Source organism: Myxine glutinosa, chromosome 11 (genome assembly GCF_964187855.1).
Source record: "Myxine glutinosa chromosome 11, kmMyxGlut1.1, whole genome shotgun sequence".
In the NCBI taxonomy this organism is placed as follows: domain Eukaryota; kingdom Metazoa; phylum Chordata; class Myxini; order Myxiniformes; family Myxinidae; genus Myxine; species Myxine glutinosa.
The window spans coordinates 118058231-118083210 of NC_136271.1; the positions used below are offsets into that span (position 1 = coordinate 118058231).

At 42.0% G+C, this 24980-nt stretch overlaps 1 protein-coding gene across 1 annotated transcript in view; it reads right to left on the reverse strand.

Moving 5' to 3' along the window:
* LOC137436933 (estrogen receptor beta) overlaps positions 1-24980 on the reverse strand; it is a 276557-nt gene that overhangs the window by 223931 nt on the left and 27646 nt on the right. The window contains exon 2 of the mRNA XM_068131172.2: positions 6284-6486. Within this exon, the coding sequence (XP_067987273.2) occupies positions 6284-6486 (203 nt within the window). The remainder of the gene's footprint in view (positions 1-6283; positions 6487-24980) is intronic.

Here is a 24980-nt window from a genome sequence, read left to right on the forward strand (position 1 = left end):
TTAGACAAAAATATATGTATACAGTACCAAGGTTTTGATATGATGGTGGAGTCGTGTTTAATTAATTAAAGCTATCATGGCATGTCGTATGACCTCGCAACCCAATGTCCCAAGTGGGACGGGAGGAACTAACCAACTTGTGTCCTGTAAGACGATTCCTGCTGAGAATCCTCGGTTACGTACGCACAGGAATAAATAACATGACCATTCCCGATGTTCCCATTCCCACAAAACCCAGTTGGAATGGTGTCGAGGCATATCTCCGCAAGTATTAGCAAAACATGTTGTCCACTTTTAGTTGCTGTTTCACTCGTTCTGCACACAGGTGTAGGTTACCGCTAATGGCGACGATGTTTATTAAACACAACGTAGAAGTGAAGTTAATACTAGAGCATGATATATTTTACATTTAGTAACCAAAGTAATACCTGACTGATGCCAAACAGCTTTAAATGAGCTACCACCTGCATTTGGTGCTGTTTCAATGCGGTTGGTGATCTCAGCATCGATACAGTTGTCTGATGAAATTGTGCTGCCCAGATATGTACATCTTTTCTGACTGATACAATGGATTTGGTGGAAATTTGGACAGTAAAATACCTCAAGCTTCGCTCCTTACATTATAATTAGTCAGGTTCACTATGTTTTTTCGTTCAAAATTTTTGGAGATTAGCAAAACTATACATTTTTGGAATATTCAGAGCATGAGGAATCCAAAAGTTAATGTTGGCATTTGCGAATTAATTTTGCCGAAAATGACGCTCAGGACAGTGATGCAGATCTGTAAAAGCATATTCCTGAACGGTATAGACCTAGTCGATCCTGTGCATCGGACTTGTAGTTCAATCTGATACTAACAAGGCTGCTTTCTTGCTTTATAAACCCATACCTATAACTTCAAAGGACTTGCAATATCATGTATTATGTAATACAGTTATATCACAACTATAAAGACAATGGTTTTCAATCACCTTTGTTTGTTGCTTTTCTATAATCCTGAGCACTATTCTGAGGCCTTTATTGGATTCCTTGACCCAGAAAACATAGTATTAGCATATTTAATTAAGTTTCTAGGTTGACTAGAAGCCGAGATAGCGTAAAATATGTATTTTATGGCGGCCATTTTGAAAATCCAAAATGGCGGCCATACATGTGTCTGTGCAAACGCCAACATTAATTTTTGGATTCGTCATGCTCTGAATATTCCAAAAATGTATAGTTTTGCTAATCTCCAAAATTTTTGAACGAAATTATATTTGTTAACATAGTGAACCTGACTAAATCGCGAGTCCGAATTTCCGAGAAGCAGCTGTGAATTGATCGGTGCCATCCTGTGTATCCTCAAGTAGATGTCTACAAATCACTCATGAAGAAGAGCATTTCACGTACACAAAATTTCACGAATCCTCAACGTGGCTTCAATGTCTGGGAAGATTGGACAATTTGCCATCTGATATTGAATGGATAAAATCATCAGCTCGAAGGTTTATAGACAAAGTCTTAAGATCAGCTGCAAGAAACAGTGTGAACAATGTAAGAGTACAGAAAGCTGTTCACCACCATCTGCGTTCATCACCCATCCAAAACCATGACTTGTCAAACCACCCCCACTTTCTCACCACCAAATTTTGCTTCTGCGTCCATCTTGTCCACCACTTGCGTTCTCCCCTACATCTCATTGTGACCCACGCATCCCTCGTTGTCCGTCCCCGTCGATTTCCTCCTCTGCCCCGCTGTTGCCGTTTCCTTCCTCTCTTTCTGGCACTCATTTTGTCATGTTGCGTCCTGATCCGTTGTGTGTTCTAGCTCTTCCACAAGCCTTGACTCTATACAAAAAAATATTTAAATATCTGGACGGCACCGTTTTTCCCCGCTTATTCCACCACAAGCACAGCACTTGTCTTGGGATCGTTTGTTCAATGCATTTATCTAAGAATACACAAACCAACAATCAAAATGTAGCATTCACATGTTCAATCTCCGGCTCGAGAATATGAATGTACAGTCAAAAGGTATCACGGTTCATAAAATTGACTTTTATTGTTGACTTTCTGACTTCTGCTACTTCCTGTGTCTTGGGTGTTTTATTGGTATTTTTAAAATTATATTCTACTTTATTCTTATGTTTTTCTAACCTTCCCTTAGCCCCTTACCTAGAGTGCCTTTACACCTTGTTTGGGACGATTTCCATTAAAAAAGACTGAGAGTGACAACCACAACCATGTCCCCCAAATATTCCTTCAGGTCGCACAATAACTGCCAACAACCCTCTTGTGGTGAAATTGCCAAAATCAAGACTCTCTATTCACCTTCACTCTTTCATTCCTCTTTTCTCCCACCTCTGGAACAAACTCCCTCACTCTCTTCAATCCCATTCCTCCCTCCAGGTCTTTAAAACAGCTGTTCACCACCATCTCTGATCTTCCTCCATCCAAAACCTTTATCTTTTCTGCCCCCGCTAATTCACCCCAAATCCACCTCTTTAAATCTCCGACTTCATTCCTGAAATTCCTAGTGTCAATTTGTTTAATACCGTGTATCCTTTCCCTCCTCTCCCCACCCCCGCAGCCCTCTCCCTTCCACAGATCTCCCGATGTCCCTGTTCTCTACTGTTGTGCTTGTGTGCTTCCCTTTCTCCCCCCATCTTGTCTCCCCCTCCCTTTATTATGTTTTATGTGTCCGTTTACGTTTTTTGTGTTTAATGTGCTTGCTCTTACATGAGCCTCAATCTTGTACACATAAAAATGAATAAAACAATTATAGTTATAATGGCTGGCTTGTTTGTTTAACAAGTTATACAAGTTATCATAAGCCATTATGGAAGAAATTTAATCCGCACAATATGGTAAATCTCTATTACCATGCTTCAGTAACATCCAAATAATTTAACACGTGACAGAGCACTAGAGCGTGCTCGGGATACAATAGCAACATAAATTGTCGATAAAGCAGTTAGATTCCGTCTTTAGTTTGTAATAATTGCCGTGACGATTCTGAATGCTTCGTAACACGACGCGAATGAAAGCACATAAAATGTGTGAGACGAGAGAACGAGAGTACATAGAATATGTGGTAACGCAAACAGGCCACCGCAATCCACAATATCTGATAAGATTTCATAATGGGGTCCAGACCGATGGCATGGGATGTCAAATTGTACGCTCGGCTGCCAACATCCCCAGCCTCGTGTCCCACTGATTTGTTCTTACTTGTACTCGAAGGAAACATTTTAAATCTCATTTTGGCATTACGAATGGAATGAGGTCCTGCTGGCCCTTTCAGGATACCGACTTTTCATTTACTTTGCATAAACTCCACGAACATCGTCTCATCGTGGTTATCGGCAACTCTCTTGTTTTAACCGGAAAAAAATGGCATCTGCCTTTATTCTTGCTGGCATGTACCTGAACGCATGTTTTCCATCGGTATAGTTCTGGAGCGTGTCAGATCTATGAATTGTGGGAAGTCCCCGATGAGAGATAGCTAAGTCGTGGCATTCTGCTTCAGTGCGACAATATAACACAGGCTGCCATTCCTTCCTTTGGTCTGTAACTGTTCAATTTTCATCTTTACAGTCTGGATCAATCTCCGAGTGATCTCTTTTGAAATCTGAAGGTGTATGTCTGTGGAATCATGGCATAGATAACAATTGAAGATGACCGATGCAGTCAGAGATGTATTTCGGCAGCATTCACAACTGTTTTATTATGAAGGGATTGCTTCAAAGAAAGGCGAAAGGAGCAAGTGTATTGATGTACTGGGAAAATAGACTGTATTGAAAAATAAATAACTTATCGATCACCCCTTAGTTGTTTTACAATAATCGTATGAGAAGCGATCAACAAGTTATAGTGAACAATCATCCCTATTTTTACTGCGACATGTCACAGGCCTACAAGAGCTCCACATGGTTGTTGTTGTTGTTGTGGTTTTTATTGGGGGGTTAATTTTTTAAAATGTGCACCCATTGGTCGGACAGCTTTCGGTCCACACCCATATTTGCCGCTCGAATCCACCCACCATGAACATGGCACCCAGATGAAATACGACCACCAAATCCTGGTTTTCTTGCCTGGTGTTGGCTTAGCGGTTAGGGTGCCGGCTTGGGATCCTAGGATCCTGGGTTCGAATCCCGGTCGATCGCTAAATTAACACCAGGGGGGTTGACTCAGCCTGTCATCCTTCCGAGGTCGGCAAATTGAGTACCAGCTTGCTGGGATGAATGATCCCGGTGTGTACCCTGGTTTAGAATAGGTACGCCGTATCCCTGCGCATCGTAAGAGGCGACTAAGGGTTGGCGCCAGGAAGGGCATCCGGCCATAAAAACATTGCCTCAAACAGGGAACCATGATTGTCATGGGGCCCGCAAGGCTAACCCCTGCTTTAGCGGGGGGGAAATGGCCTTAAAACGATCATTCATTCATTCATCCTGGTTTTCTTGATATATACACTGTCCAGATTTGTTTGCATAAAAATTATTAGTAAGGTTTAACCAAATCTGTCAGCACGCACACAACACGGCTCACTAAAAAATATCGTTACATAATTTTGAACGGCCTCATATTGGGGTTAAACAATCCGTGACCGTGTGACGAATCAGCTCGTTGTGATAAAACCGTGGTCGAGGCTGTCATGGATGAGAGGTGTCGAGTTTATATTTTAATATTGCATTAAATGTGTTTCCCAATCGCACTATTCATCTTTTAAAAGTGCTTTAAATGCGCATTTCACAATCAACCTGTTACCGGATTTTGTCACAGTTCTACCTTCATCTATATTGTTATACCTGTCGGCCGACACACATCGACACAAGCCTTCACCAGCAAGACTTGGTCTTCATTCTGTACATTTAGCATCTGCATAAAAAGAGGTATTAAAACCTTATATTGTCATAAAGAGGAAGAACCAGATTGAGTTTCACACATAAAATGCAGTGATGGTAAAGTAAAAAAAAATAAAGAAGAAGACGCCAGCACAGCACGACACTTGCAAAATCCACCCCTCACCAAAATAAAAAGTTGCCATGGATACATCAAATTGTCCATTTCATTAAGATTATAATTGACGATCTTAATCAAAGCTCTTGTCAATCAGATGAAAATTGATGATTTTTGAGATGAAAATTTATATTAGAATTTTGACCTTGAGTTTTGACCTTTGACCTTTTGACATCAAAAATAGTTGGTTTCCCAATTCAGTGATGCACTATGTAATTGCTGTTTAATTGGCAAGTCAATCGGATGAAAAATGACGATTTTTCAGATCAAAATTGATGATTTTAGAAGTTTGACCTTTGACCTTAAAAAAATAGTTGGTTTCTCATTCAGTGAGGCACTATGCAATTGCTGTATAATTTTCAAGTCAATCGCATTAAAATTTATGATTTTTCAGATGAAAATTTATGATTTTGGGAGTTAACCTTTGACCTTTTGACCTCAAAAAAAATTGTTTCCCCAATTTAGTGACTCGATATGCAAATGCTGCTCAATTTTTAAGTCAATCGGTTGAAAAATAGCAATTTTAGAAATTCGACCTCAAGATGACCTTTGACCTCAAAATCAATAGGGTTATTCCTTATGACAAACTCGAATATCTGGCGATGTTTTGTTAAGATCGGTTTAAAATTGTGACCTGTAGGCGACTGACAGACAGACTAACAGACAGAATAACGCACAAGACCAACCAATATACCGGAATGAAAAATCTTCGATTTTGCAAGTAATAAAATCGACCTCGTACTAATTATAATTGGTACGTTTCAATCAAATATATTACATAACACAACGATCACAGCAAACGCAAAGGAAACGTAAAGACAAGTGAAGTAGAACTAAATCTGTAATCAACTCTGTAATAACTTGAGAAAATTCCATGGGAATGCCATTATTGTGGAACATGTCTGGAAAAAAAACAACAAACTCCAAAGTGACACACTAAAGTACATGGAATGAAACACACCAATGAGTAAAACTCCAAATAAAGCATTCGAGTGGAGACAATTGTGAATGAATCAGTAACAGACTTAGAGGATATATTACATATATGGATAATTTAGGATGTTTCCAGAGTTTTCTTCATTTGTTGGAATAGAATGATCTCGTGGAGGTGGTCTGATTGGAGAACGTGGGACAAGATTTGTATTCAGCAAGTGCCAGGTAGTCTGGGAGTATGTAAAATATTTAGATGAAATCTTCATAAGTACACAAAACAGAATGATATTGTTGATGCGTAAGTAATTGCTCTTTTTAATTAGCATTTTGATTTATTAAATTATGGATTGTACCTTGCGTGCTTCGTTTAAAAAATGCCTTGCAGCCCTCGCATGACCAAACGCCATAGTGGTATCCTGAGGCATAGTCACTGCACACGGCACAGAACTGAGCATTTCGCTCAGTGCGCCCGGGCCCTACCGCGGGCTCACCGTGTGCAGCATCACCACCCTCGACTCGTGTGCAGAAAATGCTCCCCGAGCCAGGTGCACCAGTCCTGCAAGAGAACATCAGCAATTGGACGAATACATAACATCCGTTGGTGAGGTTCCTGAAATTGTTAGGACATTCCTGATGATCACCTAAAATATCTGAAGTATAATAGACAAAAGGATACTGCATCTACAATATTCTACCAAAAGTTATGGGACACCCCTGTATGCATAGAGGGAGGGAGGAGGAAGGTGTGATGGGGTATGGGTGTCACTTGTTCGAACACAGTTGGGTGGGAACTGAGTCCCTCCACTCTGCTCCAACCCCTTTTACCAAGAACTGCTTAGCCAAAACAATATCAGTAAGTGTACCGTCATCTCATGTCATCTCCCCATTTTGCCGCAATCATTTTTACCTCCGCTAACCCTGCATAGCTCATCTCTCTTACTTACATACATTAATCCTAAACATGTAAGCCCGCCTCCCTTGCTGCGACCTTCACAGGTCGTCTTGTCCAAACTGTTCGATTTTGAAATGGAGTTAAAGATTCCAGAACTTCTGCTTGTTTCCTGCAATAAGGACACTATTCCCTAAAAGCACGACACAGTCATTCGCATGGAAAACCTGCGACGATACAAACGATATGGCTTCCAGCTTTCTGTTCCAGCACAAAGCTGGGTGTGATTGAAGCACATCTTAATTTTGCCACAACATTTGTGCAATTTGCCTTTATGTATGTATGTATGTATGTATGTGTGTGTGTGTGTGTGTGTGTGTGTGTATGTGTGTATGTATATATATATATATATATATATATATATATATATATATATATATATATATATATATATACACAAAGAATTAAGTTAAGCACCCCCCCCCCCCGTTTTTTTACAACCTCGCACATTACAAGTTTGTTGTCGTCAAAACAGTGTAATATACCCATGTTATTGCTATATTTTCTGGAGAAGTGATATTATGGTCACATAAAAACATAACAATCATGCCGTTTTCAATATTTTATTCTGAATAATTTAAGGTGAAATTTTTTGGGAATTTTAGGCATATTTTCACCTCAATTTAAGTATGGAGCTATAGGTCCATCACGGACAGTGTGGATGACGTTTATGTTTTCTAACGTACAGTCATTGTTCTGAGAAGACCTCTAGCGATCTTTGCGTCAATAACGTGTGTAGGACCCACGTGATCGGATCACTGACTCAACCCTACGTCTCATAGACCCTGTAAGCCGTCGTATGCGTTGCTGTGGCAGGTTGTTCCATTCCCGATATAATGCACGTTCCAATTCATCCAGATTGGCTATTGGAGGGACCATCTTCGCAATTTGTCGTCCCAACATGTCCCGAACGTGCATTACATCGGGAATGGAACAACCTGCCACAGCAACGCATACGACGGCTTACAGGGTCTATGAGACGTAGGGTTGAGTCAGTGATCCGATCACGTGGGTCCTACACACGTTATTGACGCAAAGATCGCTAGAGGTCTTCTCAGAACAATGACTGTACGTTAGAAAACATAAACGTCATCCACACTGTCCGTGATGGACCTATAGCTCCATACTTAAATTGAGGTGAAAATATGCCTAAAATTCCCAAAAATTTTCACCTTAAATTATTCAGAATAAAATATTGAAAACGGCATGATTGTTATGTTTTTATGTGACCATAATATCACTTCTCCAGAAAATATAGCAATAACATGGGTATATTACACTGTTTTGACGACAACAAACTTGTAATGTGCGAGGTTGTAAAAAAACGGGGGGGGTGCTTAACTTAATTCTTTGTGTATACATACATATATATTTGATACTTTACTGTTTAATGTGCAAAACGAACATAAGATGTGAACCAAAGGTATTTCTGCTTATCTACTGATAATATATTGTGCTTCAATGCATCTTTCTTGTGCGAAACGTAGGTTTAAAGCAATTTTTGGAAATAGGTCGAAAAGTGCAACACTAAATCCAAACTGAAACGCGAAGTTAATGTTATTAATGTTTCACCTCAGGAGCAAAAACTGTTTACAAATACTCTGCTCTGCATGGAATGAATGTTTGTGCTTGGTTTCTTCATCACGTGCAATGTCTATTATTGTCAAGCGTTGCAAAAAATGTTTACAGAAGGGCCAGCCATACAATCTAGAGTGTTTTTGTGTTTCAGATTGCATGAACATGGGTGCCAAAGCTCAGCTAACGCCAGAAAAATGACAGGCAATTGTAACTTTGAGAAAAGAATGCCTTGAAACAGTTGCAATGCTGGAGCTGTTTAGCTGGGCTCTAATTTCCGGTGCTGTAAGACGTCTGTTGCGCAGACTGGTGACTCGGATTAATTGTCCTGCAATTCTGTTGTGATTCTTGGTCGACCAGAACATTTTCTATCTGCATTTTTACCAGTTTTGTTATGTAGTTTAATGTCACAAGCAACTGCATTTACTGACACTTGTAATTTGTTTGCAATTTGTCTCAAGGATTGGCCTTCGTCTCAATGATTGGTAGTGTGTGCGCATATATACACAAAGAATTAAGTTAAGCACCCCCCCCCCGTTTTTTTACAACCTCGCACATTACAAGTTTGTTGTCGTCAAAACAGTGTAATATACCCATGATATTGCTATATTTTCTGGAGAAGTGATATTATGGTCACATAAAAACATAACAATCATGCCGTTTTCAATATTTTATTCTGAATAATTTAAGGTGAAATTTTTTGGGAATTTTAGGCATATTTTCACCTCAATTTAAGTATGGAGCTATAGGTCCATCACGGACAGTGTGGATGACGTTTATGTTTTCTAACGTACAGTCATTGTTCTGAGAAGACCTCTAGCGATCTTTGCGTCAATAACGTGTGTAGGACACACGTGATCGGATCACTACTCAACCCAACTCAACCCTACGAGTGCACTCATCTGCATTTCATCAATGGATAATTGCTAATGTCATACCACTCATTATTTGATCTCACATACCTTAGAATATATGCCAATGTATACATATACACAAAGAATATATATTAGGGGGTGCTTACCTTAATTCGTTGTGTAGGGGTGCTTAACTTAATTCTTTGTGTATATATGTACTAGCAGGAGTACAACACAGGGGAGGGGCAGGAGAGGGAGGGGTGAGGAAGGGAGTGGGGGGAGTGGAAAGGGAAGAGGTGAGGGGGGAGGGATGGGAAAGATACACTACATATACATCTTTTTGGGGGGGGGGGGGGTGGCTTTGACAGGCTCCTCCGTTTTGGGGGAGGGGAATGAGAAGGAGAAATTTTTTTACCCATGCAAAAAGTGCTTTAACCTCAGTTTGCCCAGGTAAAAAAAGGAAATTGTAATACCGTCTAACTTCAGTGTTGCCCAGGTAAAAAAGAAAATTGTAATACCCTCTGCCACCAAGACCAGGTGGTGCTACATGGTGCACATTTACATGGAGAATTAACACCCCTCTCCCAGTCCCCCACACCCACGCATGAGGCCGTGGCCACATAGACTATGTTACCCCCCAGACAAAGTTATATTTGTATTTGTACCCCGAGTAAAGTACATAGGCGTTTATAGCTGGAGTACCCGGCATTGCTCAAGCGAAAAAGAAACATTAACATATTTGAAATGAGGGCAAATATAATGGAAAAGCAATTACATCCAAATCAGAATCCATCAAAAATGTCAAATCATAATTTCACCTTTTTGTTGAATATATGCTGCTGAATGTGCCGTTCATTTTCTGTGCCGATTCTGAGTTTTTGAGTTCTGTGCCGTTTCTGAGTTAAGTATGATGACATTCAGGAAGAAGAAGAAGAAGCCTTACTACCAACTACGTACACTTCCGAAATTGTTTGATTTTTTTGTGTTCAAATGTTTGCAAATTGTTTTGTATTTATTTAAGGGAATGTGTACTTATATATAATTATAACTGTCATGAATCAAAAAGACTTAGGAACTATAGAGCGATTTTTTTTAAATCCAAAAAAACGTACTTTTTTTTTTCAATTGTTTTTTTTTTTTTTTGCCTAAAACACTCCCAGTCACTCACTGATGAACCGCTGAAAGTGTGATGAAGATCCGTTCAGCCATCTCTGAGAAAAATGGCGACACAGACACAGACAGACCAACGACTCTCTTATAGTATATAATATTATATATATTGTCGCTTGATTGGCCCTCGGTTAAGACGGGGGAATCGCGGATGGCCAAAACGAGCTTTGACTCCGAGGCGACGTTCAATGGCGGATTTACTATACACGCACAGGAGGAAGGAGGGAAGAGGATGAAGTGGCGGCGAGATTTACCACACGGTCCGCGCACGCGCCAGCGTCTTCAACCTGCAAAGTGATTAAACTCACACGAACACGGGATTTTGAATAGAAAAGAAAATAATAAAAGGGTTTATTTAAAACAACTATCGGGACAGGGAAACGTGATGATCAAAACTAGAACCTAGGTTGGGTGTCCCCACTCACAGACTTCGAATACACACGATGGGAAGGATAATAAAATAACCGTTTCGTTGTGTTCTGTGGTGCATTTTATCTCAATCAGTAGTCTGCAGTCGTCAAGGATGGTCTGGCTCCGAGCGCAGTCGTCCGACATAACAATATATATATTGTTATGTCGGTGGGATAGAGATACTTTAGACCAGGTAGACTTGTGTAGGTATCATGCTCCGACTGTCATGAAGAAGAAGACCCACCACAAAGTAATAAGTGGAGGGCCTGTTTAGCCTGAATGTCGGATAAGTTGTATATCTGTCCCCATTACGAGGAATGGGGCATGTTAACTGGTTATAGGGATTATGTTAATTCCCCTGTTCGTCAAACCTCAGTGATTTATTTCCTTTGTCCCTTTTGGCACCACACCATAGACACTCATGAGAAAGTGCCCATTAAACCACACTTAATAATAAAAACGAACCGGAAGCTAGGCATCAAGCACTAGGGCTAACAATCCCGCCTGACAGGCACATATGGCTAGGGCAGGCCAAGAGCCACGCCCAGGACAGTGATTGGGTGGGAGTTAACCAACAGGAAGGCCGGGGTAAGAAGGGACTCGCTGATTGGCCAGGGCGGAGCAAGAAGGCACTCACTGATTGGTGAAAGAGGGGGGCGAGCAGGAAGCGGCTCGCTGACTGGTGGAGAGCTAAGCATGCAGTGGTGGCCTGCGGGCTGATTGGTGGAGAGTCACAGATGACGTCACGAGACGGCCGATAAAAGAACGCGCTGACCGACATCTTACTCCCCTCGGTATTGGACTCTGGTGAAATACGGTTGAGCGCTGACAATTCTCCCCCGTCTTGACATTCTGGACCTCAGTTTTGGGCCGACATTGTATCCTCGTTCCCCTGTTTGCTGATGTGAGGAGGAAGAGCCGCAGATGGAGAACTGCAGTTTTGGCAGGCAGAAGAAACGACGTGTGGACAAACACTCGGGCCTATGCGCTTGAGGCCTGGTTCCGTGCACGGACGTCGCGCCAAGGCGTGTACGCGCGCACAGACCTCTGGGGCCGTTCTGAGACTGACCAGGTTCAAGCCGATTGAGCTAAGTGCAAATAACCACACGTTTTTATTTTCCAGGTTATCCTTCCCTTCGTCTGTGTTTCAAAGTCTGGTGAGGGAACGCTCCATTTCAGACTTTAGTTATTGTCGCGCTTTTCTTTGTCCTGGCATTCTGTTTAATAAACCCCTTCGTTATTTTTTGTACATTTTAAATTCATGTTTGTTTGAGTTACTTTTTGCAGGTTGAAGACTGCCCGGCGGGATCGCTCAGGTAAGCGCTTCAGCTTCCTCCCCTCCCCTTTCTTCCTCCGGCGCATATGGTAAAATCCGCATTTGATCATCACCTCCGAGTAACGCTCGATTTGCCGTCCATGACTCTCCCGATGTTAACTGAGAGCAGTCACACGACAATATACATATATATGTATAATGTATATACATATATATATATATATTATATATATATATATATATATAGTTATATACATATATATATATATAGTTATATACATATATATATATATATACATATATATATATATATATAGTTATATACATATTATATATATATACATATATATATATATATACATATATATATTTTTATATATATATATATATATATATATATATATATATATATATATATATATATATATATATATATATATATATATATATATATATATATATATATATATATACATACACTTCACCATGTCCACCAGGATGCTTCCCAAATAATCATCGAACAAAAATGTTACGCTTAACCTCAATATTTGTCAACGTTATGGTTCCATGTATGAGAAGATCATTGGAAATGAGTTATACCAACCATTGATAGATACTACAGGAGTGGTTGATTGAACTTTTTATTAGCTGATGTTAGAACTTTGTCGAACCACTTTGGTCACACCCTCAACATATTGTCACGTTCCTGGCGATTAAAATCTTTCCGAGGAACGAACAGCCAAGCAAGCTTTACTCCAAGGCACTGATCAAATGCGGACTCGATATATGCGGGGGAACAAAGGGAAAGGAAGCGACGAAGGGTCTTAACTGTGATCAGCCGGCAGTTCCCGAACCTGCAAAAAAAATAATTCACACGAACCGGATTTAAAATGCAGAAAAATAAACAGATTTATTAAATGGAATGCCGGTAACAAGAAAAACGCGACGGTAAAACTAAATTCCTAACCGGGACGTCCCCCACACCAGACTTGAACACAGTCGAAGGGAAAAGTAAACTGGATAAAATAATAGTGTGATTATTCAGTGCACTTATCTCTGATCAGCTCGTGGGGTCTCGTCAGGAATCGTCAAGGCCCCGGAGGTCCATGCGCGGGGACACGCCTGGGCGCCAGGTAGGCCTCGATGCGCCTTTTCACGCTGCAACACTCGTCCACTCATCCCTCCTGCCTGGAAACTTGCAGCTCAAGGCCCGTGGCTCTTCCGCCTCTCGTCCACCAGCAACATCTCGGCACACTGCCACCCGCGCCGAGGTCCAGAACGTGAAGAAGAAAAGGGAAAATCGTCAGCACACAGCCGTCTACTGTGACATCCAGAACGCACAGGCACAAGAGGGACAAGAGGCACAAGAGCTAGAATGCTCGTCAGACGTGGTTTTTACGCCCCGCTCTGACATCATCGGTGCTTCTACTCCGATCCCCGCAGGCTTCTACTCCGATCCCCGCAGGCCAACACCACAGGCCCAGCTCTCCACCACTCACACGCAGTCCCGGCTCTGACGTCATCGGTAGTGCTTAGCCAATAAGCATGTTGCTTCTTGCTCGTCCCTCTCTTCAGCAATCAGCGAGTTCCTTCTTACTTGCCCTTCCCTTCACCAATCAGCGAGTGCCTACTTACTCCGCCCTGGCCAAACACGGCTTCTCGGGGCGTGTCTTCGGCCTGCTTGACTGTCATGGTGATGTAGCTGGTTGCCGTCCCATCGGCAGTGCTCAGAACTGGCTTCCGGTTGGTTTTATTGTTATTTAGTGTAGTTAATGGGCATTTCCTGCACTACGTGTCTAATGCGGTGCTATAAGAGACAAAGGATAAATCACAAAGGGTAAGACATACAGGGAATTAACATAATCCCTGAGCTAGTTAACATGCCCCGCCCCCTCGTGACGGGGACAAATATACAACTTTATCCGACATCCGGGCTACACAAGTACTTATTACATCAAGGTCTCCACACGACAATCGGATCATGCTACCGATACAAATTTACCCGGTCTAAAGTCATCACTACCCCCACAAACATAACAATATGAACAATATATAAAGATTCAAAAACAGCTTGCTTGTTTGGGCCAAATGAAAACGTTATCATAAAACCAGCTGTTTACCCACCCTACAGGTCAACATAGAGTGTAACTTTTGTAGTGGAGTTCAACTTATTTGTTAAAAGCAAAGATAGTATCATACATCGGTGATATTATAATTGTAAGTGATTAATTTGTGGGCCACCCATGCGTAAGTGATTAATCTGCGGGCCACCCATGTGAAAGTGATTAATCTGTGGGCCACCCATGTGAAAGCAATGAATCTGCGGGCCTCCCATGTGCAAGTGGTTTATCTGCGGGCCACCCATGTGTAAGTGATTAATCTGCAGGCCACCCATGTGCAAGTGATTAATTTGCAGGCCTCCCATGTGAAAGTAATTAATTTGTGGGCCACCGATGTGCAAGTGATTAATCTGTGGGCCTCCCATGTGCAAGTGATTAATTTGCGAGCCTCCCATATGTCACATCGGGCATGTTCATATAGCTGCCGCTATTTCATCTCTCACAATATGGAGACGTGGTATCCGCCAGAAGAACGGGGGGATTTGATCCAAGATGGCTGATGTGAGATTTGGACAGATCTATCAGCATTCTCATTTTGCTCTGTACTCAGGTCGGACAGGGGGTTCTTTATTACCTGCATCTTTGAATACAGCAAGTATCGACCGTCATCCTGTGCCTTGCTTAATTCTTCTCGCGCCACATAATATTCTAATAATAAACTACATTCTACTACATACTTATTAGAGGTACTCATAATAGATGTACAGTACTCACGTTGTACTACGAACTTAATAGATGGACTTACGTCTTGCTGAGAGGGCGTATCTTGCATGAATTTGCTCTTGCTCTACGCCCTCTTGTGTAGAGCATGAGCAGACACATTTTCAAGAGAGGGGCAGAGCTTTCTGCACCCTTATGCTGAGTAAAGGGGCGGAGCTTGCATCAAGCAAACTCGGTTTTATACATCCTATAAACACCTGCTCCCTAAGGGAGCAACAGATGGGGAGGAGGTCATGCGTATGTGTACGACCATGCAGACAGTGGTTTGTTAATATCCTTCTTATTCTTCTTTAACGGCCACAAGTATTCCCAAATTATTGTGGGGTTGGCTGAGGGAAGCTTAGCCCAAGTCTTTCACAAACTCGCTGGCTAGGCCTGATGTTCATCTAAGGACAAGGCAGGAACTTGTAATTTGTTCAGGATGCCGCAGATATAGCTCGCCTACAGTCCTCGTCGTTAATGACACCATGGGATATTTAAGGTCCATCAACTAATGCCAGTAGACAGGACACCCAGTTTAACATCCATCCGAGGAATGGTACAAACAATGATGAATCACGCTGCCTGTGAAAAACTGGGAATGACTTTATAGCTGGATCGAGATTCAAACCCAGGCGAGACAGCTTGGAGGAGAGTGTGCGTTACAAATCGGGTTATGCTTCAAATAAAGGTCACAATTGGGACATAAGGGAGTCAGGGGCAATATCGCACATCACACTTGAAGCCATGGCCAAGATAAATGACATACGAGGCCCCAAGATATATGTTATCAACAATCCATGGACAATCCACAAAAACTTATGGTTAGAAAAATCAGACAGGCAATGGGATACATCAATCGTGTGTAAAGACACATTTGAGTACATTACCTGGCGGCCTAGCAAGTTAAGACGGCTCAGATTCGTTAGTCTGTGGAGAACGCATTAAGCATAGATTGCTTCCAGGACGTCGGGGGTGTATTCCAATACCAATAAGCTTGTAGAGTGCTCGCCAAGTGGCTTAAGCACTCAAGCAAGCACTCCATTGAAACGACTGATGAGGAACGGCTGGCTTGGCAAGCGACAGCTGGCTTATTGGTGATGGAAGACAGCCCTGGCTCCAAATTTCTTAGAATAACTACTGTTAATACAAGATGTAAGCTCATCAAAGAGGAAGACGTGTGGTTTTCTACAATAACTAGATGGGATATTAAACTTTAGGTGTGGAATTTCTGCAAATTGGTGTTCAAGTATCTGAATGTATTTAATCCCATCGTTTCCCACCATTAGTTACCAATCCCCACAGTTTTCATTTTTCCAGCTACCTCTCCCACTTTTCATTTCCTGCTTCCATGCCTGGTGTAAATAGTCAAGGAACAGTCTCATTGCTCAGTTTCAGGATATTATCTGCCAAGTGAAGAAATCAGCAGAGTTCCAACGAGTAATGACAGTCAGCTGCAACACAGTATGCACTCCAATCATCACAATTTAAACTTCTAGCTATCGAAAAAATCAATCGAGTTGAAATGCAATGCAAGAATGCAAGAATAAGGGCAACAGGAATGGATGAAATCACCAGGTTGTTCATCAAGGTCTGCTAACTGCCACAGGTAGCAAGGAGAAGCTGATGTAATGGTCCATCAACCTTTGTCCATTAAGCCATTAAACCTTTGTCCAACAAAGGGATAGTTTGTGTTAACCCTTCATTGACAAAGGGTTAATGCCTGACAACTCAGCTTCTCCTTGCTTCCCACGGCAGTTAGCATACCTCAATCAATGTCCTGTCGATTTCATCCATTGATACACCTGTGGGAATTGTGGGGGCAACAGGAATGGATGAAAGTGCAGTTCTAATCAAATTTTCATGATTAGCTTCACCAAAAACCGTATGTTTATGTTATGTTCACCAAAACCGTATGTTCACCAAAAAACTTCACCAAAAACCTTTATAATGGCCGATGTCTTACGTGCCTGCTCGGCAGACCCTGAATGTTATCGGCCATGATAAAGCTCGCAGTGTTAAGTGTGGAAAGTTCTGAGGAGATTACGGCTGGCTCAATAGCGCAGTGGGCTGTTGATACGTAATCAATGGAGGTCCATGGTTCGAGTCCCGTATTGAGTCAGAATATTTCACACTTAGCCCCTCGCAGGAATTTCATTCCTGTTTATAAATATATATATATATATGTATATATATATATATTTAAATACATAGTCGAGGCTCATGGAAAAGCTAGTACACTGAACAGCTCAGGGCATAACAGGACAGACCGTATTGGAATAAAAAACGATTTTGATTTCAATATGGTCACCACGAGCTATGTATGATAACTGCCAAAGCACTGATGCCAACAATGTAATTTCTGATAGATTGAACCAGATAGAGCTGTTGAAGCAAAACATTTCCCAGACAGAAAGTACAACTTATTGCAAGCAAACAATCAGACAAAAACAAAATTCTTTCATTCACTTATGTAGTTGCAATATTCGTCGCACTTTTCAGGAACGCCTTCCCAACGTAAATGCTGATGCAGATCGACACGAGCCTCGCGGATGCAGATTTTTCATTGTACATGAAGGGAACACCGATCCCTGTCAATCAATATCGAAGGCCATCAAAAATAAATATCGTGGGAGAAAAATATCCTCTGGCTAATTGTCAGATGGAATTGACATGATGTTAAAAATAGTTTTGAGAACTATTGGGATATCAGGCAAGCATCAGCACAATACCTCAAGCCTTGTATTCTATGAATACTATAGGAGATCAGGTACACACATGCCCATCATCAGTGTGGTCTGCACAACATTGCATGGCTTAATGCAAAAATAGGGGCAATACCCCTGGGTGCTCACCTGGTAGAATAAACCATTATACTACACTGACTAAAGGTATTTTAAACAGTATCACGATATTTTAAATAAATTTTAATGTTTGCTAGGAGACAGGACAGCATGGAGAATCATACTAACGTAATCATAAGACTTCAAACAAATAAAATAAAATAAAAACCACTCCTCCCCACGCCCTAATCCTCATAAACCCCCTTATGGCCCAATCTTTTTAATGCCATGAGAAAATTTTGGTACATCACAGGTGATGAAGGCTGCGGTCAAGTTTCATCGGAATCGTGTTAGTTTCAGAGAGGACGTTCCGAGTGTTTACATACAGCCTGACTGCCTCACTGACTGCCTGACGGACACCAATTGATGCTAATACCTCATCTGAACAATTTTTGTTCTGGCTGAGCTAACACTCGTTATTCTCAAGCCTCAAAATGTGGAAACAGGTTTCTTGAAGTGAGAAGTTCAGGCACATATTGTTCAGGTTTGATGGCATGGCCTTTGGGATATGTTGGAACAACAGATATGGGCTCAACAGAACAAGCACAAATTATGAAACTAAATGGTATTCATAGAATGCTTACCACGCACAGTCAACTTGGTGTGAGCCAACTCTTCTGATTTTGAAGGGTTTTTTTCTTTGATCCAATATGGCTGCCAGACCACGTGCGTGAGCGATGACACCATGAATTTATATTCTCTAATATAATTGCTGTGTAGATCACGCTCAAGATATTTCAAACTGGTCAGACTAAGCGTTGCCCCTGTCGAATCATGTCGTCATAATTAAGGCACCAATAAGTCATCATTAACAACACTTATTCCCCATGCGAAGTTCTTTACAATGAGCCACGTTTCAATTTTTTTCTATGGAGCGATTTTGGGGATATACAGGTGCAACGTTTTCGGGTTTTCCAAGATGGCGCCTGTACCACGTGACCTATGGCGTTGTAATTATCATTAAAATATTGTACAGAAGGGGGCGCTCCTTTGGTGCAAATTTTGTGTCCATCAGACCAACAGTTGCACAGAAAAAAAATTCACAATGATCGGATGAAGCGTTATATTTGTCGAATTATGATGTCATAACGAAGGCACCGATGACATCATCATTCACATATCTTATTCCCCATCGGGAGTTCTTGACAATGAGCTATGTTTCAATTTTCTCCATGGAGCAGTTTCAGAGATACAGAGGTGCGATTTTTTCCCAAGACGGCGCCTGTACCACATAACTTATGACGTCATAATTATCATTAAAAAATTGTGCATGAGGAGGCGCTGCTATGGTGAAAATTTAGTGTCCATCGAACTAACAGTTGCAACGAAAATTTTTTTCATACTGATCAGATCAAGCATTGTACTTGTCGAATTATGTCATAATGAAGGCACCTATGACATCATCATTAACATATCTTATTCCCCATGGGGAGTACGTGACAATGAGCCATGTTTCAGATTTTTCCATTGAGTGGATTCGGAGATAGAGGTGTAACGTTTTTCCAAGATGGCGTCCATACCACGCGACCTATGACGTCAGAATTATGAATAACAAAATTCTACAGGTGTAGGTGCTCCAATGGTAAAATTTCGTGAGGATGGAAGGAAATCTTATCTCCGATTTATAAAAATAAAATCTGCGATCACATGACTGAGTAATTGTCCAGGCTATGATTTGGGTATGAACAGACTCTAGGGGTTCAGTGGCCACACACCAAGGCATCATTGCTAAAATCGTGCGACCTATGATCTTTGAGAATAGTGTATGCAAACGGTACCCTGACTGTATTTGACACCTGATCTTACAGTCAGTCCCCCCTCATCATCCGGCTTCTAGCTTGCACCGACTCCAAAGTATCGTTTTGATTTTCATGTAAAACAAGTCAGGTGAGAAACGTTGTGATATGTGGCAAATAAAAAAGTGACAACACAAAAGATTGACAACAAAATACCTTTCTCAGTTATTATTTTGAGCATCGATGCCGTGTTTATAGATATTCAGAAAGTAGAGGCTGCACATCCTTGGTGAATATATCCTTTTCGGGTTAGTAATTGGTCCATAATTGGCCTCATAACAAACGTTTTTTTTTTTTTTAAAACGTGTTATTAGTGCTAAAGGAACTTTAAAGGATTCAATGGTATGTTTCATTAAAACAATAGGAAGAAGATTGGTTGAGGGAACATCCCTCTCCACCAATCTGGAGGTCATCTACAAGGAATGGGTTTTTATTAGTACAAGAAGAACCCATATTGTCACCTTGTCTTTCCTTAAGGACCAGCAGGCCAATTCTCACAATATTTATGGGGTCATCCTCTGAGAGACATACAATCTCTGAAGCTCCTGGGCTTCACTATCAGCTATAACCTGCTTGGGCATATCATATCACAAAAGCTGGCCTCCAAAGTTAGCTGCCGCATCACAATTCTCTGCTGGGCAAAGTTATTCCTTCGCCACCCTCAGCCTACAACATGTTCAAGGCCTTCATTTGGAGTGTCATGGAATAGGGTTTCCCATTGTGGACTGGTGATGCTGCTTCCCACCTCACCGACCATGAGGCCCTATAAATCGAAGGTCTTCCATGTCATTGTAATCTTAAATGAGGAAGCAGTTCAGGGTCTACTTCATTGCTCACCATCTTCGGAATGATGGCCTTGCAGATTTTTTTTTTATTGGCTCTATTCTGGGTCTGCTCTTCCTGCCATCTCACGTCTTTGTCCAACCCCTGCTCTTCCAGATCACACTCTGCTTTAAACACATTCCATGTTACCATATTGCTCTCCGAAAGTCTCACCTCCATTGTTTTATACTAGCAGAATATCCGCCCTACAAACGACCCTAGAGGTGATCTTGTTCCAAGCATGCAACACATATTTCTGCCATCGGATATTTTCTGTTGACACAACTCACCCCCACTGCTTTAACTTGGATTTCTTGCTGATTTCCTTTGGTAATACTGCTCTTGCTGATTTCTGTTCAACTTAGGTGTCCTTGGTTTTTGAGGCATCTCAATTTTCCAGAAAAACAACAACATGAACTGTCACCCGATCTAACAATACCCATGACCACCCACACCCCTCGCCCCACTCCACCTTCCCCCAACAATCCCTCATCAACCATCACCCTAGTTAACAATACCCATAACAACCCCACACCCCTCCCCCCACTCCGCTGTCCCCCCACAATCCCCCTTCAACCGTCGCCTTAGCTAACAATACCCATAACCCCACACCCCTCCCCCCACTCCGCCATCCCCCCACAATCCCCCATCAACGGTCGCCCTAGCTAACAATACCCATAAGACCACACACCTCCCCCCCCCACAATCCCCCTTCAACCTTCGCTCTAGCTAAAAATACCCATGACCACCCCAAACCCCTCCCCCCACTCTGCTGTCCACCCACAATCCCCCTTCAACCGTCGCCCTGGCTCACAATACCCATGACCACTCCACATCCATCACCCCACTCCACCTTCCCCTCACAATCCCCCTTCAACCTTCGCTCTAGCTAAAAATACCCATGACCACCCCACACCCCTCCCCCCACTCCGCTGTCGCCCCACAATCCCCCTGGCTCACAATACCCATGATCACTCCACATCCATCACCCCACTCCACCTTCCCCCCACAATCCCCCTTCAACCTTCGCTCTAGCTAACAATACCCATGACCACCCCACACCCCACATCCCACTCCGCCGTCCCCCCACAATCCCCCTTCAACCGTCGCCCTAGCTAACAATACCCACAAGCACCCCCACAACCCCACCGCACCACCCCCCCCCCCCACCCTCCACCATATCGGAATCCGAGCTCTCAATGAATCCTTTCTCTAATGCCGCTTTTCCACCACAATACCGTACCGTACCGTACCGTACTGCAACCAAAATCCGTTTTTTCGTTTTTCCATTGCCAAGGGAACCGTACTGTACCTAGGTACCCGTGCTAAGTTTGGTTCCTGCTATGGATAGGTACCAAGCGAGCCGTACCCAGACCCATGGGTGAAGCTAGCTATACTGCAGACCGTTGGTTGGTCAATCATAATCGTCAATTCAGGAAGAAAGTGAAAGGTAGTCGTCATGTTACTATCTATATATGAAGGCTAACGTAACATACTGTACCTGTATTATTTGTTTGCGCCGACGAACATGGCCCAAATCTTTGTTGTCGGTCATAATTGTCTGCAAAAGTTTCTTTTTCTTTTCAGCTGTCCTCTTTCAGCTTCTTCACAAACACTTCCTTCTCAAACACTTCCCTCTCAAACACGGCCTCTCTCTTTTTGCATTTCGCTAAAAAACTCATGTTCAGATAAAACCAAAACCCGCCAAAGAAGTAAAACACGGCTTCAAGTTCCTCCATAGTCACGGGGCTGTTTACAGTTTAGTGTCGCATGAGAAACTATAACGGCACTCAGTAGAGAGCATACCTCTGCCAGGTGAACAGTTTACGTTTTGTACACTAGAGTAGACCAGAAAAATCACAATACAGAATCACATTTAATAAAAATCATCCATCCACAACTTTTTGAGATATTTTGTTCACAGACAAACAGACAAACGGACAAACAGACAGACAGGGGTGAAAACATAACCTCCATCCACCTTTGGTGGCGGACGTAATTAGGTTACCACAGCGGTTGCGGTTTTTATTTCGTCACTTCAGATTAGGTAAACTGAGTAGGACTCCGAGACAGAATTGTGAGGAGGCTAACCCCCGCTCTAGCAGGGAAAATGGCCTTAAAATGCCTGTTGTTGTACTTCGGGTAACTCCACCTATTTTCACGGTTCTGTTGTGCGATGGAAAAACGACACAGGGAGTACTGTACCGTACCGAACCATACTGTACAGTGCTGTACCGTACCGTTCTGTGCAATGGAAAAGCGCCATAATGGTGACCTTGAGACTACAACTTGGTTGGAGTCCATGTGTGGCCAATTCAATTGATTGGACATGATTTAGAAAGAAACACACCTTTCTATATAAGGTCCCACAGTTGACAGTGCATGTCAGAGCAGAAAGTCCACTCTAAAGTCCAAGGAACTGAGTAGAACTCCGAGACAGAATTGTGAGGAGGCAAAGATCTGAGGAAGGGGAAAAAACTATTTATAGAGTGTTGAAAGTTCCCAAGAACACAATGAGCTTCATCGTTAGGAAATGGAAAGAATATGGAACTACACAGACTCTTCCGAGAGTTGGCTGTCTGACCAAAGTAAGCAACCAGGCAACAAGGACCTTGGATCAAGGAAGTGATCAAGAATCCAATGACCACTCTGACAGAACTACAGAGTTCCTTGGCTAAGATGGGAGAACCTGCTGGAAGGCCAACAGTTTCTGCAACACTTCACAAATCTCGGCTTTGTGGGAGAGTGGCCAGAAAGAAAAAGAGACATGACAGCATGCCCTGGAGTTTGCAAAAAGGCCCATGAAAGACTGAGAGCATGAGGTAAACTATTCTATGGTCTGATGAGACCAAAATTGAACTATTTGGCCTGAATGCAAAGCGCTATGTCTGGGGGAAACTTAACACAGCTCATCACCCATCTAACACTATCCCTACCGTGAAACATGATATTGGCAGCATAAAGCTATGGGGTTGCTTTTCAGCGGCAGGGAAAGGGGGACTTGCAAGGATAGTGGGAACAATTAATGGAGTCAATGCAGGCAAATCCTTGAGGAGAACCTATGTCAGAGTGCAAAAGTCCTTAGACTGCGGTGAAGATTTGTGTACCAACAGGACAATGACCCCAAGCATATAGCAAAAGCAACACTGGAATGGCTTCAGAACAAGAACGTGCAAGTCCTTGAGTGGCCCAGCCAAAGTCCAGACTTGAAACCCATTGAGAATCTGTGGAATGACTTGAAGATTACTGTTCACCGACGCTTCCCATCCAACTTGACAGAGCTTGAGCAAATCTACAAGGAAGAATGGGAGAAACTACCCAAATCCAGATGTGCAAAGCTGATACTGACATATCCAAGAAGACTCGAAGCTGTAATCGCTGCCAAAAATACTTCTATGAAGTATTGACTCAAGAGGTTGAATGCTTATGTAAATTACATATTTATGTATTTTATTAAATTTCTAAAAATATGTTTTCACTTTGGCATTATGAGGTATTATGTGTATATCAATGACAAATATCTCTATTCAAATAATTTTAAATTCAGGCTGTAACACAACAAAATGTGAAAAAGTCGAGGGGTGTGAATACTTTCTGAAGGCGCTGTACATATACCTGAACTAACATTGCAGATCGTGAGCTGGGTATTCAACCTTGATGAACATTCCGTTGGAATTTATTTCCGTCCTTGCCACGACGGTCGTTTTGTGCAAATCCACTGATTTGGTCATGAAAAGGCAATGAGCAATGGTAGGAATGCGTGGGTTTGTTTCAAATGATATGCATATTCAATGTGGACATTGTGCAGAAAAACAGCACCAAACGATTATATATTTGCTCAAACAGTTGTAGCAGAAACAAAATGGATTCCAATGAATTTCAGGATCTTGCTTTAGAACAACCTTAGTTTAAAAAAAATCCTGTCTCCAAAAGTAAGGTAGAACGATGGTTTCCATGTTATGAACTTTTCGGTTCTACTGTCTGCCCACACAAGGATAAATCTCCCTCGAAGGGATCTGGAACGAGAACATCACTCCCCAAGAGATGCAGCACATTCCGGAGGAAGCTGCAAACTCGTACGTTGACCATACGTCGAACTCAGCGCTCTGCACCTTCAATGCAAATGTGCTAAATCCTCAATATAAAAACCGTGAAACAGGAGCATCAAACAATAAATAAAATTGTTTAAAACATTATATTGAAGTAACATGTTTGTATTTGTGCAAGTGTGTGTGTGTGTGTGTGTGTGTGTGTGTGTGTGTGTGTGTGTGTGTGTGTGTGTGTGTGTGTGTGTGTGTGTGTGTGTGTGCTTTCAAACTATGAAGCTGCAAATAATTTGCTTGATATTTTTTGTTTAAGTCAAATTAATGCATGCTGTTTGAAGTCATTATTGCATTGTAAATTCAAAATCACTGCATCGTTCTTAACAAGGTTCCATGAGAATATACTGCACTTCTTTTAAAGTTTTGCTGCATCAATCAGCTCGGTCACGTCAATGTTAATTAATTAAATGCACCTGCTTGAAACGCTCTAAA